The 18,827-nt window shown below is 36.6% G+C and overlaps 1 protein-coding gene across 1 annotated transcript in view; it reads right to left on the minus strand.

The window, feature by feature from the left end:
• The window catches only part of ERICH3 (glutamate rich 3), a gene marked incomplete at its 5' end in the record, with an annotated part of 119,276 nt that extends 100,702 nt beyond the window's left edge, over window positions 1-18,574 (minus strand). Inside the window, 5 exon segments of the mRNA XM_079145882.1 lie at window positions 17,776-17,893; window positions 17,896-18,093; window positions 18,096-18,143; window positions 18,146-18,173; window positions 18,503-18,574. Of these exon segments, the coding sequence (XP_079002008.1) occupies window positions 17,776-17,893; window positions 17,896-18,093; window positions 18,096-18,143; window positions 18,146-18,173; window positions 18,503-18,574 (464 nt within the window).
• Window positions 18,575-18,827: the final 253 nt, after the last annotated feature.

Below are 18,827 nucleotides of genomic sequence, written 5' to 3' on the forward strand. Positions count from 1 at the left end.
TAATAATAGTGCTTCCTCAGAGAGAACATTAGTCAATGTGTGTATAGCACCTAGCAATTTACCACACACAGTAAATGCTCAATGAGTTCTAAACATGTTCATGGAGTTACAACTTCTCTTCCATACTCAATTTATACCTAAACTTAAATATGCGCTACAGGTAAAACTAACTACTCTTTAAGGACTTCTATCATGAGTAACTGTTTCTTATATTTCACTTCTTCTACTAGCAGGAAAATCTTTCTTGGAAGAGGCTACACGTTTCTCTGTATGTATTCTTCCATGAGTAGACAGTTGATCATTATCCTCTTAGTAAGAAGCTCACATATACCCAAGCACTATCTTTTTAAGGTTAGAAAGCCAAGTTCTGTATTATATTTTCTCTAGACTAGAAACTCCATACAGGTCTTAACTTGTCCCTGTTGCAGAACAATGCCTAGAATGTGCTTTCTAACTGTACAGATAAATAAATATCGTTTCTTTCCTAGATCCTCAAATTCTTCGTAGTTGCCAATATCCATGTTGAGTTAACATGTTAGAAAGCTGCCATTTTTTAAAGAGGATCTGAAGAATCTCCATGCTATTCTTCTCATTTATTCTGATATCCAGTGCTGACTTAAGCTAAATTAGTAAGTAGGTAAAGCTTCCCTTGTACACATGAACCTTCCTTTCCTGTGTCTCCTAAATGATAATCCTCTCAAACTATCTGGCACTGTCATATTCTCCTTCCTTCTCCTCTTCCTCTTCTCCTCCTTCTTCCTGCTTCTTTGTCTTCCTACTCTAGCTTTAAATTGGCTCTACAAAGCAATTCCCAGAAGTGTTCAGAATACATGCTGAAATGCAGTTTGGGGTACAAAACTTGTGAAAGAAAAGGGGCAGAAGCAGGATAGAGCAGAAAGAGAAATCAAACTGCACACAGACCAAAGCAAAGGTTTGACCAACATAAATGAGAACTCTAGAGCAAGTATTATTCCTCATAGTTGTCTGATATCAGCTTAAATGGCCACACCCTTATACCCATCCATGTTTAGTCACCAGTGAGGTCTGACCAGGAAGGACATGACCTTAGACAAGGTGTTCCCTTGAACTGAGGCAGACTGAAAATGCTGATGGTTGGAAGATCAACAGAATGCACCTCTACAGGTGCACGGCAAGTTCTTTCTTGGAGGAAACTCTGGATGGTGCACCTTTGTGTCAATCATAGAAACATATTCCCTCTTGAAGAGGGAATTTGTATTTTGACAGGATCGAGGCCTTGAGTCTAGAGTACGAGCTCTAATTATAAAATAGTAGGAATCAGAAATCTAAATCAAACAGGTAACTTTGGGGAGCAGGTAAAGATTTCTAAAATCTAATATGGAGGTAATAAACTATTTTAAAAAGATTAGGATTTTTTAATCTAATCACGCTAATCTAAATTAGTGTCACTGATATTACCAAGTAGTACAAAATATATTGCTATTCTTTGATGTCATAGCTGCCTTACATTTGGGAATTTTTTAAAAAATTCTTTCTTATGAGCCAGTCTGAAATTTTCTTTGAAAACATTCATTCAATTTATTTTTTAATGAAATTCAAATTCACTAAAAGAATTCTGAACTTTGATTTTATGTGCTTCTAGATGTCTGTAATTCTCAGAGCTAGTTTACTTTCATAATTAATATTGAGTCCTTCTGCTGGGCTTAGGCCAAGGACAACCATGGTAGACAATTCTAGGCCTGACAGCGAATGGGTAGATCTTACTACCAATGGTACACATGGGGAAAAAAATGGTAGTGCTGTATTTTCTAAGTATATTATTGAGTGTATCATATGAGGAAAATTATCACAAGTGCACTAACAAGACTTATTCAAATGTCTGCCATTTTTTTTCTACCAAAATCTAAGTTAGTTTCACAACTTAGATTCTTTTAAAAATTTATGGTATTTTTAACCATTTTTGAGATCATGTTCAGTGCTTCTCCACCCTCTGGAATCAGAAAGATCTAGTTTAAATCTTCTATTGCCACTTCTATTCCATGATTTTCAACAAGTTGTTTAATCACTATTAACCTCAGTTTTCTCATCTATAAAGTTTGGGGATAGAGCCTTGTTAAGGTTTAAATATGAAAATACAAATAAACAGCTTTGTACATTGGGTAGCACCATTATAGCTATAGTGTTATGAGCAGTGTTTTATTTATAAGTGAAACACATATATATTTGTGCTTTAAAAGGTAAATTACCATGATTCAGAATAATAGAGGATGGATTTCAAGAAGACTTGAGAGTAGGGAATTATTTAAACAATCAGGAACAAAATAAAATCTGAGACTGTAGAAAGAAACTGAATAAGTGTCAGAATATACAAGGGAGAGTGAGGGAAATTGTATCAGGTTTATTCTAGGAAGGACTATCATATGCCAAGGCCCAGAACTGAGAGAGCACCATGGTGCCCACCTTTCCCTATTTTCCCACCAGAAGTTCTTTCTGCCACAGGTAGAACCGCTGTCTCCATTCTGTTGTGCATGTAAGTATGCAGTTCCAGAGCCCCTGCTAGAAGCAAGGAGAACACCCTCCCCAACTGTGTTTCTAAGGTCAGAGGATGAATCAGAGAGGAGAGTGGTCAGTCAGCCTGCCTGCTGCAGGACACAAAGGAGATTATTAGTTCAGTTAATTTATGCAACGAATTCAAAGTGCTTACTAGGTACCTGGTCCTATATTGTCTCTAGATTACAAAACTGGGTAAGTTGAGTCCTTACCCCCGAGGTATCAACAATCCAATCAAGGAAATAATATCGGTTCAGTCTAATGTTCTACAATCATAAAAGTTACCATTTGCTGTGCCTGATATTCATGGTTCATTTACTCTTCATTTAATAAATCCTATGTATCAGATTGTTATCCCATTTTACAAATAAATGAACAATGCCCACATAGCAACGGTGTCCAAGAACTGAAATGTGAATTGCATCCTGAAGAAGACAAAGAAAGAAAAAAGCACAACAACAAAAATACCAAGCTGCCAAAGAGGACCACACCAATGAAATTATTGAGTGTGTTCGAAAGGGAAGAATAACCAACCACTTTAAAAACCTTCTCATTCCCCTAAAATGCCATTCTTGTGTGCAACAGCAAGATATAAAATGGTATTAACATCTAGTCAAATGTTAAAGAGGTTGACTAAGATTTAAATATTCGACCATGAGAATATATATATATATATAAAATATATATATATATATATAACATTTTCGCAAGTCTTTCTACCATTTGTCAAAGCCAAAGTAATGATGCAACTTCATGACTTTGTCTTGAAATCTCAAATGTGATATGGAATCTAAGAATTCTGAAAGAAGTACAAATTCTTTGGGAAAGTTTCTACTTATGTTAAATTTCTTGGTTGTTCAGAGCATGGTTTCTTTAAAGGGGCAACTTCATGTTGGGAGTCATGAATTAGTAAGTTAGTGTTAATTTTCTTTGTAAAAAATCATGAATTTAAGAATGCATTGTTATTGAAAAGGCATTTGTTTAATTGAATAAGAAAGTGATTTATGGATGGAACAACCTTCCCCATCTTCTTTCCCAATAGTTTGGGACATCTCTGCTCATTTTAAACTGAATACTTTATTTATTTTTGATTGACACACTTTAACAATCTAATCCTAAACACTTAAGCAATATATGCTATGCATAAAGATCAAGAAATACACAATACCTGTCGTTCATTGAATCCCTATTAAAAATAGTGCCAATACTTCTACAAGGGAGGTACCTATTAGCCCCATGTTTGGAAGAGGAAAGTGAGACAGAGAAATTAGCTTTTCTAAATTCACATGAGGCACAACTAGAATCCAGACTACATCTTTCTGACTCCAAAAATAATCCTCTAACTGCTATAGTATGTTTATCTTATTTATATATAATAATATATATAATTAATATGATATAATATTATATGTATATTATGGAAGATTTCTTTTTGGAATATCCGTCCTTTTAATTCAGAGGAATGGAAAAAATAAGAAAGTTTCAGATGGCTTGAACCCTTTCTCATGTCTGCTCTGCAAGGCTCTAATCTCCTGTCTTCATTTCCCACTTCAGTTTCTGAATTTCTTTGGGCCTTGTCTCAAGGTCATCCTGCCTGAGCATACTGCTCCTGTCACAAGGCTCTGGGATTTGACTCTTGCTCTATGTTCTTACATTTGGGCTGAAACTTCAGACCTCTTACAAATTTTTCTGAGTCTTCTTTTCAGGAGAACTGAGATCTCAATATCCCTCTTCATACACTAAAGGCTGAGAGGTCAATCTCACCCACTCTTTGGTCCTTGTTCTGGAAGATTCTAGCCTGAGTTGAGCTCTATGTCTGCAGCTTGACTGAAAGGAAAAAAGAATTCATAGAGAAGAATTTTATGTGATCATCTTCCATAAATTCCTACAAATTGTGATGATATAGACATTTGATACAGTCACAGACAGAGAGCCCAAACTACTGATTTGAAAAGAAAGAAAAGTTCAATTCCACTTTCATAAAGGTTTAGGAGATGATCAGAAATAAATGTGAAATTAATTTCTGACTTAAAATGGAAGACAAATATCATTCATTTAAAAAAAAAAGAAAGAAAGAAAGAAAGAAAACCCTAGTCTGAATAGTTAGTGTTCTATTTAAGTTTCCAAAAATGAGCAGGAGAGACAGTAAGTTAACATTAAAAACAAAACTGAGTCAGAGGTGTTAACTTCTCAGCACAGGCCAACTTTTGGTTAGTTTCATAATGTCCTTATCTGCGCCTAAGAGCACGTCTCCTAAATAAATAAGCAACGTTGCTGTAGTCTCTCCCTTATATAAGGTCTACTACAGTGATGACTGTAATTATAATACCATGTTTTTAGACAGTGCTTTTTGCTATTTTTAAGTCTCCAAATATATCATTTTTTGTCTCTACCTTCCTTCAGAACTCTTCCTCAAAATTAATCTTTCTAGGCTGGCTTCTTGAATTAACTCAACTCTACATCCAGCTCAGGACTCAGATATAGAAGGTCTCCTACAGAAATTGGTGCCCATTCCCGTACCATTAGGACATAAATTATCAAGCACCAAGCTCACTTATTGTCACAGTTACTATGCGCCAAGCCCTTTGTCAGTTAGTCCAAACAATCACAAGCAAAGAAGATATATGCCCCACAAGGATGAAAATAAACAAGAGTGAGAGAGATCATAAAATTTGCTTAGGGTCACACAGCAGTTATGTGGCAAGTCTGATGATATAAACTCAGTCTGAGTTCAAAGTCATCCAACCAATCACTAAGGCACTCTAGTGGACACAGCTGAATGGCTATGAGGAGTCATTCCCAAATCCCTCTCCCTTGCCTGTCTCCCACAGTGGGTTGTCAAATATACTCCTGCTCCCTCTTGTCCTTTGCATGTGCATCAATATGGATGTGGGCAATGAGATATAAGAGGAAGTCTACTGGAAGGATTCTAGAAATGTTTACCTGCCCAATAAAATTTAAGGCTCTTTCCGCTCCAGCATTTCCCTTTCCATTTTTACAGGGAGGGTTTATAAGAATGTAAGGCTTGAATCTAGTGTCAACATCTTGCTATCACAGAAAAGAGCAAGAAAACTGCAATGATAAAGGCCTCAGCCCTGGGATGAGTGTAATTCAATGGTAGAGCACTTGAGTAGCCCTAGCATGTGCAAGGTCCTGGGTTCAATCCCTAGGATTGAAAAAATAAAAAGTCCTGACATTAATTTTAAAAAGTTAATAACCCAACTGTAGACAACTTAAGACATGAATAATAGATATAGCTACTGTTTAAATCATAAAAGTTTTCTTTTCCCTCAGCTTGCAGCTGAGCTTATTCCCAACTGATGCAATCACCATGCTATCCAAGGACATTAAAACTCAATAAAGGTCACTGATTTCAAAATTCTGAAACCTATTTTTAAAACCCACTATTCAGGATTTTTCAAGAACTTAAAGTCCTGTGAAATAAATTTCTTTAAGTGTTTAATATGGTAGCTTAGTAACCAGCACATAGTAGACAGAAAACATTAATTGAATGAGCAAATACATTCTTGGGACCCATAATGAGTGGTCACTAAGAGGAGATACTGTCCAGCAATCATTGGCCTAAGTTTAGTGCATAGTCCTGGTGATACAATGCAGACCCAACGGTGTAGAGAGATATGGTCTCCATCCTAAGGACATCAGGAGTTTGCAATTTATATGGAAGATATGTAGGCAATTCAGACCCTATAAGGCAAGTGCCTGCATGGTACTTGGTGGTGTCCATTTAAAAACAGTTTACAAACAGATTTGCAAATAGCATAGCTTTGTCGATATAACTTTAAAAACAGAAATAAACTATAGAAACATGGAGGAGAAACAAAAATGACCAAAAAAAAAAAAAAAATGCTAACTATAATTACTATGGATCATAGAAGGACAAGCAATATGGATTTTCTTCTTTGTACTTTTCTGCTCAAAAAGAAAATTTTCAAAATACAGATAAGTACAAGGAGGAAGGAAAAAAACACTCTATCTCTAATAGCCAGAGATCTGAAGTTTCTTCTAATTCCACAGTTCTAATTTACAGAAGATTATTTTTATTTGAATCTAAAAGAATAGAAACAATATTATGGTAAATATCTTGGAGCAAGCTATGAAGAGAAGCACCTTAATATGAGAGCTACATAATATTCACAAATATGAAATATTGTAATCTATCCCATGTAGAGAATGCCAAATTAACTGCTACTATAAAACACTATGATTCAATTCAATTTAAAATCCTTAGTTTTTAATGCTGTTTCATAACTACTATGCGCAATTTATATTGTCTGTTTAGTTCCCTGCTGTTTCTTCCCCTGCTTCAATATTTTGCCCTAAGAGTTTTCATTAATTTATAAATGTTTATGACTATTATAGAAAAATAATAACAGTCACAGAAAAATGGATCAACGGCTTAAAATGTTCAATTTTATATCCCAATCAGAATCAGGCACTGAGAGGTGGGGAGTAGGTTGATTACTAATGAGATTTAACAAAAGAAAAAAAAAAGTTCAACATCTACCTGCGGAGATCATTGAGTTATTATCTTAATTACCTCTACTCACTGGGCCTTTAGTCATATTTTTTGTTATCTTTGATTTTTATCTCCAGTTTGAACTTTTGGCTCCAAATATCCATTCCTTGTATTATGGACTTAAAGTTCGTGCCCCACCCACCCACCCTGCCACTTATATGTTGAAATTCTAATCCCTGTGTGACTAAATTAGGAAGTAGGGTGGTCAGATGAAGGTGGAGTCCTCATGAATGGGATTATTGCCCTAGATAAGGAAATCTTCCAAAGACTCTTGACACCTCTGCCATGAGAGGACACAGCTAGAAGACTGCTACCCACAAGCCAGGAAGCAGCCCTCACCAGACACCAAACCAGCCAGCACCTTTATCTTGAACTTCCCTGCATCCAGAACAATGTGAAATAAAATTCTGTTGCTGATCAGCCACACAGTCTACAAGCTGTTACAACAGCCCAAATGGACTAAGACATCCATGACCCCCACATGGTTATATATAAATATGTCATTAATTTTCAATGACTGCATTTCTCATAAAGACCACCTTTGGTTTTTACAGGGTCAAGTAATGAAGATCATCAAATTCTACTAAGAGGCTGTATTATTAGTTTAGTAGGGCTGCCAAAATGAGGTATTATAGACCAGATGGCTTAAACAACAGAAATTGGTTTTCTCATAGGTCTGGAAACTAGAAATCTGAGGCAAGGTGTCAGCAGGGTTTGTTTCTTCTGAAGGCCATAAGGGAAGGACAAGTTTCAGGCCTCTCTCCTTGGTTTGTAGATGGTTGTCCCCCTGTTTCTTCACGTGGTCTCCCCTCTGTTCACATGCTTATATCCTAATATCCTCTTCTTATAAGGACACCTGTCACATTGGATTAGGGCCCAACCCATCAATCTCATTTAACCTTTTTACTTCTTAAAAGGCCTGCCTCCAAATACAGTCACGTTCTGTGGTACTGATGGTGAGGCCTTTGACATAGGGATAGAAAGATACACAATTCAGCACATAACACAAGAACCATCAGGAAGGTGATTAACTTAAGTATGTAATATGGATTTAAACAGAAAAAATAAAGAATGTCTGTCTTGGATACATAGAAACCCGAACAACCATTACTTCTATTCTGAGTTACCTGTGCTGAAAACAGAAAGAGATTATTTCTGACCAATCAAGAAAAGGACACAGACATCTAGGCCCTTTTGCATGTGTGTAAGTAGCTGGAATGGAAGGGGAGAGTGTTGTGAAGCTCTCCAGTGAGCGTCCCAGTAGCATGGGGCAATCATGCATCTTTTGGCAGAAGACAAAACTGCACATCACAATAATCTTCCCATAGACCAAAAGTGAGTAAACCATGCAAAAGAGACAAGAAGATAAGAAGAGTAAGGGGAAGGGTAGATTCAGAAGAAAATGAGAAATTTTTAAGGAATCCAGGTCTATATGCCTACACTCTTCAATGTCTTTACTTTTTAAGTATGTTTCTTGTGGCTCAATAAACAAGCAATAATTTGATGACAAATTCTCAAAAAAAAAAAAAAAAAAAAAAAAAAGAAAAGAAAAAAAGAAAAAAGAAAAAGAAAAACAAAACAACTTTTAAGCCTAATACTGAAAGACTCTCAGTAAGGCATGATTTTTCTATTTGGACTATTCAACTTGTCACCTCTTTTTCTCTTTTTCCCAGGAAAACATTAATACATTAATCCAAAAAAGGTTAGCCCCAGGTGAATTACTTTAATCCAAGTATATTTTTTAATACAACTATGTGCAGCAGTGATGGTGTCAATAAAGGATATGTTTCCTTCCTGGAAATCTTGCAAGAAAAGAAAATTTAAAACTTCTGGCTCATGAGAGAACCAAATGGCTCTTATTCAGGTGGAACCCAAAGGTGTATACAATAAGTCCTGTCTAATATTTGGACTGACTTTTAGTATATTTAAATATGCTCCATGATTAGGAATATGTATATATTAAAAATACACACATAGCCTGGAACAGTTAAGACCAATAATTGGTCATTTAAACAACTACAACAACAAAAACATAAATTAATGATGTAACTATATATAGATACCTTTAGTTTAGCTTATTTTATTTGAAAGCATAAATGTCTATCCAGTCACTATTTTTTGTAGTGCTAAGATTTTACTTTGAATATGACTCAGCTTAGTGTTCTCTATTCCTTCTTTTTAAATGAATCATTTACATAAATCATTTCATTTGGGATTTCCAGTTCAGTGAAAAGTGACCATGGAACTTATAAACCAACATAAATGTTGAATCTCAGACTCTTTTTTTCTTTTTGGAAATTTTAACCCCACTTAATTTGATGGTCTTACTTTAAACATTAGTTAATGTCAAACATGACATTTATGGTGCCATTCTGTAATATACACTGTTGTCAACTATTTGTGTGGGGAACTGAGTGAGTCATAGGAGGGGAAGAGCTCATGATTCTGTCTACATACTAATTCTCTTAGTTGGTCTGCACCAAAATGAATCATCAAAGACTAAAAAAATAACTTTGGTACTGTCCTTCAGTATCTGAAGTTTTCATTGAACTGGAAATTTAAGGTCTCAAAAACACACAAACTTTACCTCACTTTTGGATTATTTGGGGATAACTTTAGACTTGAGAACTGAGTCAGAAAAGTTGTATTTTTTCCATCTCCCTGATAAAACTTTTTTTTTTTTTTTTTTTTTTTGGTTAATAATAATAAAAAATAGTGAGGAGGTCTGCACCTATCCTTCCAGTTAAAGATTCTTTTCCTCAGCGAGACTCAGAAAGGAAGTGGAATGCTGGCGAAGACCACAACTAAGGCACTGTTCTCTAACCCAGAAATTTGCAAACCAGGGTTCTTACACCTCTGGGGATACCCAAAGACTTTCCTATGGGAAATCAGGAAAGGATAGTTTCAGGAGAAACAATTTCTACTCCTCAACTTTCCTTTGTACTCTCCAAAAACTTCTCTTCCTAAAAATGTACTTGGGGTCATGACGAGTCTTAAGCACTCCTACCCTCCCTCCATTTAATAATAACTTTCTATTTTTACAAAAGGAAAGTATATCTCTGGTCTAATTCCTAAGTCCTGATCCATTTTGAGTTGAGTTTTGTGCAGGATGAGAGATAGAGGTTTAATTTTATTTTACTACATATGGATTTCCAGTTTTCCCAGCACCATTTGTTGAATAAGCTATCTTTTCTCCATTGTATGTTTTGGCTCCTTTGTCTAGCATGAGGTATGTGTATTTATGTGGGTTCATCTATGTGTCTTCTATTCTCTACCATTGGTCTGCCTATTTTGGTGCCAATATCATGCCGTTTTTGTTACTATTGCTCTGTAGTATAGTTTAAGGTCTGGTATTGTGATACCTCCTGCTTCCCTTTTTCTTCTCAGGATTGTTTTGCCTATTCAAGGTCTTTTATTCTTCCAGATGAAGTTCATGATTGCTTTCTCTAATTTCTATGAGGAATGGCATTGGGATTTTAATTGGAATCGCATTGAATCTGTATAGCACCTTTGGTAGAATGGCCATTTTGACAATATTAATTTTGCCTATTCAAGAACATGGGAGATCTTTCCATCTTCTAAGGTTTTCTTTAATTTCTTTCTTTAGTGTTCTGTAGTTCTCATTGTAGAGGTCTTTCACCTCTTTTGTTAGATTGATTCCCAAGTATTTTATTTTTTTTTTAGGCTATTGTGAATGGAGTGGTTTTCCTAATTTCTCTTTCAGAGAATTCATCACTATTATGGTTCATTTCTATTATGAATAGAAATGCATTAGATTTATACATATTGATTTTGTATCCTGCTACTTTGCTGAATTCATTATTAGTTCTAGAAATTTTCTAGTGGAGTTTTTTGGATCCTCTAAATATAGAATCATGTCTTTGGCAAATAGGGATAATTTGAGTTCTTCTTTTCCTATTCATATCCCTTTAATGTCTTTGGTCTGTCTGATTGTTCTGGCTAGTGTTTCAAGGACGATGTTGAACAGAAGTGAAGAAAGAGGGCATCCCTGTCTTGTTTCCGTTTTTAGAGGGAATGCTTTCAGTTTTTCTCCATTAAGAATGATGTTGGCCATGGGCTTAGCATAGATAGCCTTTACAATGTTGAGGCTATCTATTTCTTCTAGTGTTTTAAGCATGAAGGGGTGCTGTGTTTTATCAAATGCTTTCTCAGCATCCATTGAAATAATCATATGATTCTTAGCTTTAAGTCTATTAATGTGATGAATTATATTTATTGATTTCCAGATGTTAAACCAACCTTACATCCTGGGATAAACCCCACTTGATCATGGGGCACTATCTTTTTAATATGTTTTTGTATGCAATTTGCCAGAATTTTGATAAGGATTTTTGCATCTTTGTTCATCAGGGATATTGGTCTAAAGTTTTCTTTCCTTGATGCATCTTTGTCTGGTTTTGGTATCAGAGTGATATTAGCTTCATAGAATGAGTTTGGAAGGGTTCCCTCCTTTTCTGGAATACTTTGAGGAGTATTGATATTAGTTCTTCTTTAAAGGTCTTGTAGAATTTGGCTGAGATTCCATTTGATCCTGGGGTTTTCTTCGTTGGTAGGCTTTTGATGGCTTCTTCTATTTCCGTGCTTAAAATTGATCTGCTTAAATTGTGTACATCTTCCTGATTCAGTTTTGGTGGATCATATGTCTCTAAAAATTTATCAATGTCTTAAATATTTTTTATTTTGTTGGAGTGCAGATTTTCAAAGTAGCTTCTAATTATGCTATGTATTTCAATGGCGTCTGACATCATCTTTCCTTTTTCATCCTGAATTCTAGTAATTCCAGTTTTCTCTCTCCTTCTCTTTGTCAGTGTGGCTAAGGTTTGATCAATTTTGTTTACTTTTTCAAATAAGCAACTTTTTTGTTTTGTCAATTTTTTTAATTGTTTCCCTTGTTTCAATTTCATTGATTTCAGCTCTGATTTTAATTATTTCCTGTCTTCTACTATTTTTGGTGTTGATTTGTTCTCCTTTTTCTAGGGCTTTGAGATGTAATGTTAGGTCATTTAGTTGTTGACTTTATTTTTTTAATGTATGAGCTCAATGCAATGAACTTTCCTTTTAGTACTGCTTTCATAGTGTCCCAGAGATTTTGACATGTTGTGTCGTTCTCGTTTACCTCTAAGGATTTTTTTATTTCTTCCCCTGATGTCTTCTGTTATATATTGCATCATTCAATAACATATTATTTAGTCTCCAGGTTTAGGAGTAGTTTTTGTTTTTTTATTTCATCATTGGTTTCTAATTGCATTCTATTATGGTCTGATAGAATACAAGGTAACTCAAAGTGGATCAAGGTCTTAAGAATTAGACCAGAGACCCTGCACCAAATAGAAGACAAAGTAGGCCCAAATTTTCATCATGTTGGTTTAGGATCAGACTTCCTTAACAATACTCCCAAAGCATAAGAAATCGAAGCACGAATTAATGAATGGGATGGACTCAAACTAAAAAGCTTTTTCTTAGCAAAGGATACAATCAATAATGTGAAGAAAGAGCCTACAGAGTGGGAGAAAATCTTTTGCACACGTACTTCAGATAGAGTATTTATCTCCAAAATTTATAAAGAACTTAAAATACTTTACACCAAAAACACAAAGAATCCAATCAATAAATGGTCCAAGGAACTGGACACTTTATATAAAAAGATATACAGGCAATTAATAAATATATGAAAAAGTATTCAGCATCTGTAGTAATTAGAGAAATGCAGATTAAAACAACTCTAAGATTTCATCTTACTCCAATTAGAATGGCTATTATCAAGAACACAAACAATAATAAGTGTTGGTGTGGATGTGGGGAAAAAGGCACACTTACATTGTTGGTGAAGTTGCAAATTGCAACTTTGGTGGTACAGTCACTCGAGAAAGCAATGTGGAGAATCCTCAGAAAACTTGGAATGGACCCACCATTTGACCCAGTTATCCCACTCCTTGGTTTATACCCAAAGGACTTAAAATTAGCAAACTACAGTAATTAACACAGTCACATGAATGTTTATAGCACCCCAAATTACAATAGCTAGATTGTGGAACCAATCTAGATGCCCTTAAATGGATGAACAGATAAAGAAACTGTGGTATATATACACAATGGAATATTATTCAGCCATGAGGAAGAATAATACTATGGCATTTGCATAAATGAATGGAATTGGAGAATATCATGCTAAGTGAAATAAGTGAATCCTACAAAACCAAAGGCTGAATGTTTTCCCTGATAAGTGGATGATGATATTTAATGGGGGTAGGGGGTAGGGGTTGAGAGAAGAATGGAAGAATTTGAGATTATGTAGAGGGAAATGAGGGAGGGCATGAAAAATGATGGAATGAGACAGACATCATTATCCTATGTACATGTATGATTACAGGAATGGTATGAATCTATATGGTGCGCAACCATAGAAATGAAATGATGTACCCCATTTGTGTACAATGAATCAAAATGCAGTCTGTAAAAAATAAAAATAAATAAATAAAAAGAAAAGTATATCTTTCACCATCTGCTGTCTTATTAGGGTACACTGAACTTAAGAAAACATGGAGAAAACAATTTGAAGAATTGCCTTTAGGCATTTATGTTGACATAATAAATGATTTTGGTGACTAGGCAATTAATCTGTTTGCAAGTCAGCTCCCCATTCTTTGCTGTCAACACAATTGAGCTGTCATCAAAAGTTTATTAGAAACTTTTTTGGTAATAAGATCACCATGTGATTTTTGACATGTAACTCTGCAGGAATGCAAAGAATAAAGTGACATTACTATTGTAACAAATCCCTCCCCTTCCCATTGACTTAGATGAGCAAGTTTGCTAAGTAAAAGGACAAGAGAAGATGTGGCATGAATTAAAGGGGGAAAAAAAAAACTGAATCTATACCAGAAAAGTTTAGAATGGAAGCAATGACAAACGAGCCTGTTCAGTTCACCTCATTTAACTAGAACCAATTCACTCCTTAACTTATTAATATTTAAAGGGGGATGCAGAAACTACCCAATTTGAATTCAAATGTTTAAGAATTTCAAATCTGAAATTCTTTGATATAGAGATAATTTTAGTGATGGGAGTGGGCAACAGACTAGAATTCTACCATAGCCCTACGAAGTACTAAGGTTTCTAACTAAAGAGGCAAAAACAAGGAAAGCTACTCAGGAGTGCAGCGAACACTCATATAGAAAATAACATGGTAGCCTGGTGCAGTGGCGCACTCACACCCGTAGTTTCAGCAACTTGGGAGGCTGAGGCAGAAGGATTGCAAGTTCAAAGCCAGCCTGAGTAACTTAGTGAAGCCCTAAGTATCTTAGAGAGACCCTGTCTCAAAATAAAATATTAAAAAAGGGCTGGAGAAGTGGCTCAGTGGTTAAGTGCCCCTGGATTCAATCCCTAATTTAAAAAAAAAAAAAAAAAAGCATGGTCGGTTTATATTTTTGTTGCTTTTGGACACACATACTATCCAAAAACTAACAATTTTACCAAGAGTATGTTTTACTGTGATGAAAAAGGACTGAGTTATCAGGTAGTACCCAGGATGTGTTCATACTTTCTTTGCCATAGCTGAGTATATTGTCACTACGGAAACCTTTTTTATATTAAGAAAGTGTAAACAAATAAGTTTCAACAAACAAAAAAATCTTCTAAACCTTTGAGCAATGCTTCAAAACATACTTCTTCTGCATTTTTTTCTTGTCATGAACTATAATGCTCCTCATTCATCTTTCCTCAAAGGAAATTTACAGTTCAGTGTGACTATCTCTGCTTAGAGCCAAGTGCATCTTTCACACAGGCAGCCAACTTCACATGGATTCAGGGATGATCCTTTGAAGGAGCCAGAAGAGCCGTATCATTTTATCCTCATGCATGACTGAAGGGTATAAAATTCCCATTCCACCTCTAGGACTAGTGCATAACCCACAAACATACACACAAATAGCAATGCGGGTGAGATTTAGCAAACTAGAGGGACTATCAATTGAAATTTTCCACTCTGAAACAATTTCATTAGAGATGGCAGTGCTGGAAACGGTATTTTATAGTTGACTTCCACCAAATTACAATGCAGCTCAGACTCAAAGTCTCTATTATCTTTGGCAGAGGTTTTTAAGACCCTTTTTATTTACTCCAAACTCTATCTGAACAAAGCCAGCACAGGTCCTTTGCAATTTTTACATCAAGTTCTTCATGCTGTAATTAAGTAACCAAAGGATCTCAGAGAAAGCACCAAGAGAAAGCACCAGGACATCAGTTATTGATTGGTAGAATTTCAGGGACTTAAAATTTCTGTTTTACAACTGCACTTTATTACTGTTTTATCCTTAAAATGTAATAAGTACCAACTGCTTCAGTAATGATGAAAAAGCCTTCACAGCTTTAGTGAAACATTTTATTTGCTACTGAAACTTTCATTATTTCCAAATGGTAACAGGCAAGAAAAATAATCACTGCTTTTATTTGAGGAAAAACCTTCAGTAATTTGAATAGTTTTGTTTTGGGATAAATTTTAAGGTATTTAGATTTGTTGTATTTATACTTACTGTTTTAATCTCTTTTTCATGAACTAAAGAAGTATATACATATACCTACTATTACAAAATTATTCTTTAATCTTATATTGAAATACTAGATAGTTATATACAGTGTGCACCATCAGATAGATATTGGTCTGGTCTGAAAGAGAACATGTATGCATTGAAGATCCTGCACGTCCCAGCTGCTGACCATAGGCATGTGATAGTTGCAGGTAAAGGACATAGGCTCTGAAGCAGAACTGCCCAGCTTTGTATGCCAACTCTGAACCTTCCTAGTTATGCCACCTTTAGCAACTTCTCAGTTCTCAACTTTCTTATCTGTAAAAATGAGGGTGACGAGAACCCCTCATGGAGCGTGGGAAGAATCAATGAGTATTTCATATAAAACATTTGAATAGAGACTGGCACATGGTCATCACTTAATAAACGTTTAGCTCTAACAAGGTTTACATAGGTGAACACATGCACCTCTAGACAGGATGTCCCATTAGGGAATACCATTCATTCTACAAACAACTGTTGAGTTTTACTTTATTCTGGATACTATGCTAGGTACAAAGGGAATGAAGATTAATAAGATACAGTGCCTCCTCCAAGAAATTAGCATTTTAATGCAAAATATTTATTACTATCTTCATATCTTTTCTGAAGAGTACATGAAGGATACTCTTTCATTAAACTACAAGTTTGCCTTTTTCCTCATGTACTTGGAACTAACAGAGCTTCAGAAAAATTTGACTTCAGTTTCTGAAATCTTAATCACGCACAATTTAATAAGCAGCTTCAGGTTTTTCCACATTTTAAAATAGATGATTAAATGGTCTAATCAGATTCTAACTTAGCCCAAAACTTGAAAAACAGGAAGACAACCATGACTGACACATTCATTTTCCCAAATGTGGACGCATTGCAAACAGCAGCTGCAGAAAAATAATGCTATTTACATTCCACATGACCCATGGCCAACTAAAATTGCACAGGAATTCAACTTCAAAACATTAAAGTACCTAAACTAAATTGAATTTAAGATAAAATATGAAGTTCATTTACTCATAATTTCATCACTTTCCAAAAAGTTCTGAAACTGACTTTCAACAGGGTACCTTATAAGGTGTTGGCTTTTTCCAAACACTTTTATGTCACTACACTCAGAAAATTCATTAAACAAGTTTGACTATAAATCCCAAGGACGACTAATGTATTATGACTGACATCACAAACTCCAAATGATCTTAAATATGTTGTCCTTTGCTAATTTGCTGCTCTAGAAAATGTGCAATACATGCAATTAAAAAGGAAAGTGTTTTAAAACTAGTTGCAAGATCAACTAGGATATTTATCTGCCCACTAGATGTATCATCATAAAAAAACACCTAATATGCATTACATTGCTTAATTCAGAAGGAAATTGGCTATTCTCTCATAAAAAAAAAAAAAGAAATGAAGACTTTTGTTTAAGTATGCAATAGTCGATAATGACAATGTTAACCCTAGACTATACCGAATACTGACAAAATAGATCTTCTGAGGAGTTGCCCTGCCCAAGGGAGATCATGTATAAACAAACAGGCCATATCTCCCTCCTCTTCCCGTTGCTATGTCCTATCATTTTCCTTAGTTAAAATTCTTTTAAAGGACCCTTGTGATCCCTTTGAGATTGAGAAGATAAAAATTCTGACATAAAGGCCTCCCCTCACAATGAGACCTTCTTCAACATGGAATCAACTCACATCTCTTTTTTATATGCAAGCCGCTAGGTGAGAATTTATCTCTGCCTCATATCTCCAAACGAATGCATATTTTGGTAACCTCTCCTTTTGCATTTAAACACATATATTCCACACCACAGGATCGTCTTCATCCCAGCTAACGTCCCTGCTTAATGTATGCGTTTTTCACAACCATTTTTTAATCTTTCCAGGCTGAACGTTTTAAAAGAGGCGAACATCGGTGAAAGAAGCGAGGAAGGGGAAGGAGGGGATACGATGCCTGGGATTTCTGCCATCCTCGCTGCAACCTAGAATACGTATTATTATTTTTTCCCTCTCCCCAGCCCTCCCTCTCGCCCCCCCTCTCTCCCCTTCGCAGCAGGAGGAAGGAGGAGGGGCCGCTGGCTGGAGCCGCCACCTGCCGCAGCGTGGAAAAGCTCCAGTTGTCACTTACCCAGCAGGGTGAGAATGGCTCATTTTTGCAGGATCCCTTTTGGACCCCGCGGCAAGTGCGGCGGGTGGGTGCGTGAGGCCCGGTGCGCACTGGTGCCCAGGCAGTTGCGCTTGTGGGTGGCTTCGCACTGCTGTCGCCGGTGCGTGGGGCACCTGAGCTGGGCCGCCGCCCCTCGGCTCCCGGGCTCCCTGCAGCCTCCCGGGCCCCCACCCTCTGGCGGTATCCACAGCCTCCCGGTTGCTAGGAGAGAAGGAAGGCAAGCGCTTAGGGTCTGGAGCAGAGGCGCTGCTGGAACCGAGCCTGGGGAAGCTGGCAGCCAGCTTCCCCTTTTTTTCTGGGCCCTGAGATGGGAGGAGACCCAGACGGTCCCCTTTCTGTTGATCTGTGGGCACGGGTTCCTAGGCATTTATAATCTGCAAAACACAAACATTCAGGGATGGAGCGGTCAGGGGAAGGGGGCGGGAAGGGGCACACACACGTACACACTCACACCTGTTTTGGCCTGTGTGCTTCTTGCTAGGCCCTGGGGAAGAAAGGACTGGGTAGGTGTCCTCAGGTAATAAGAGAGGAGCAGCCACAGGGAGATGTCAGTATTTCCCATCCTAAAACAGACCCTAGACTGCAAGTTCAAGGGAAAGAAAAAGTCTCCTTCTCATTGCCATGTGGGTTTTGAATTTGTTTCTGCATGTGCAGGCCCTCTTTGCTTTTGTTTGAGGTCCCCTCTCACCCCATGCTCAGTAGGCTGACTGACAGCTTTGATGTTCAGAGGAAGAAAAGAATACAGTTGCTCAGAAAGCATGTTGGGACATAATTGTAACCATACAGAAATCCAATATTAGAATGCAGGCCTCAGGTGAAGATGCCTAGATTTAAATGAGAGAGCCTTGGTAGGAGCAGGTTTAAGAGCTGGGTTCAGATGACCTTCTCCTTGATTGCTCTTGCTTTGTCAGATTTTTGCTGGTGACACCATCTCTGGCTTCAGAGATGGGCTGGACTATCAGGAGTGTCTGAGCTATCTGTGGGTCCCACTATCCACACTCAGAGGTAAGGAC

This window comes from Sciurus vulgaris (genome assembly GCF_902686455.1).
Source record: "Sciurus vulgaris genome assembly, chromosome: 1".
Taxonomy (NCBI): Eukaryota; Metazoa; Chordata; class Mammalia; order Rodentia; family Sciuridae; genus Sciurus; species Sciurus vulgaris.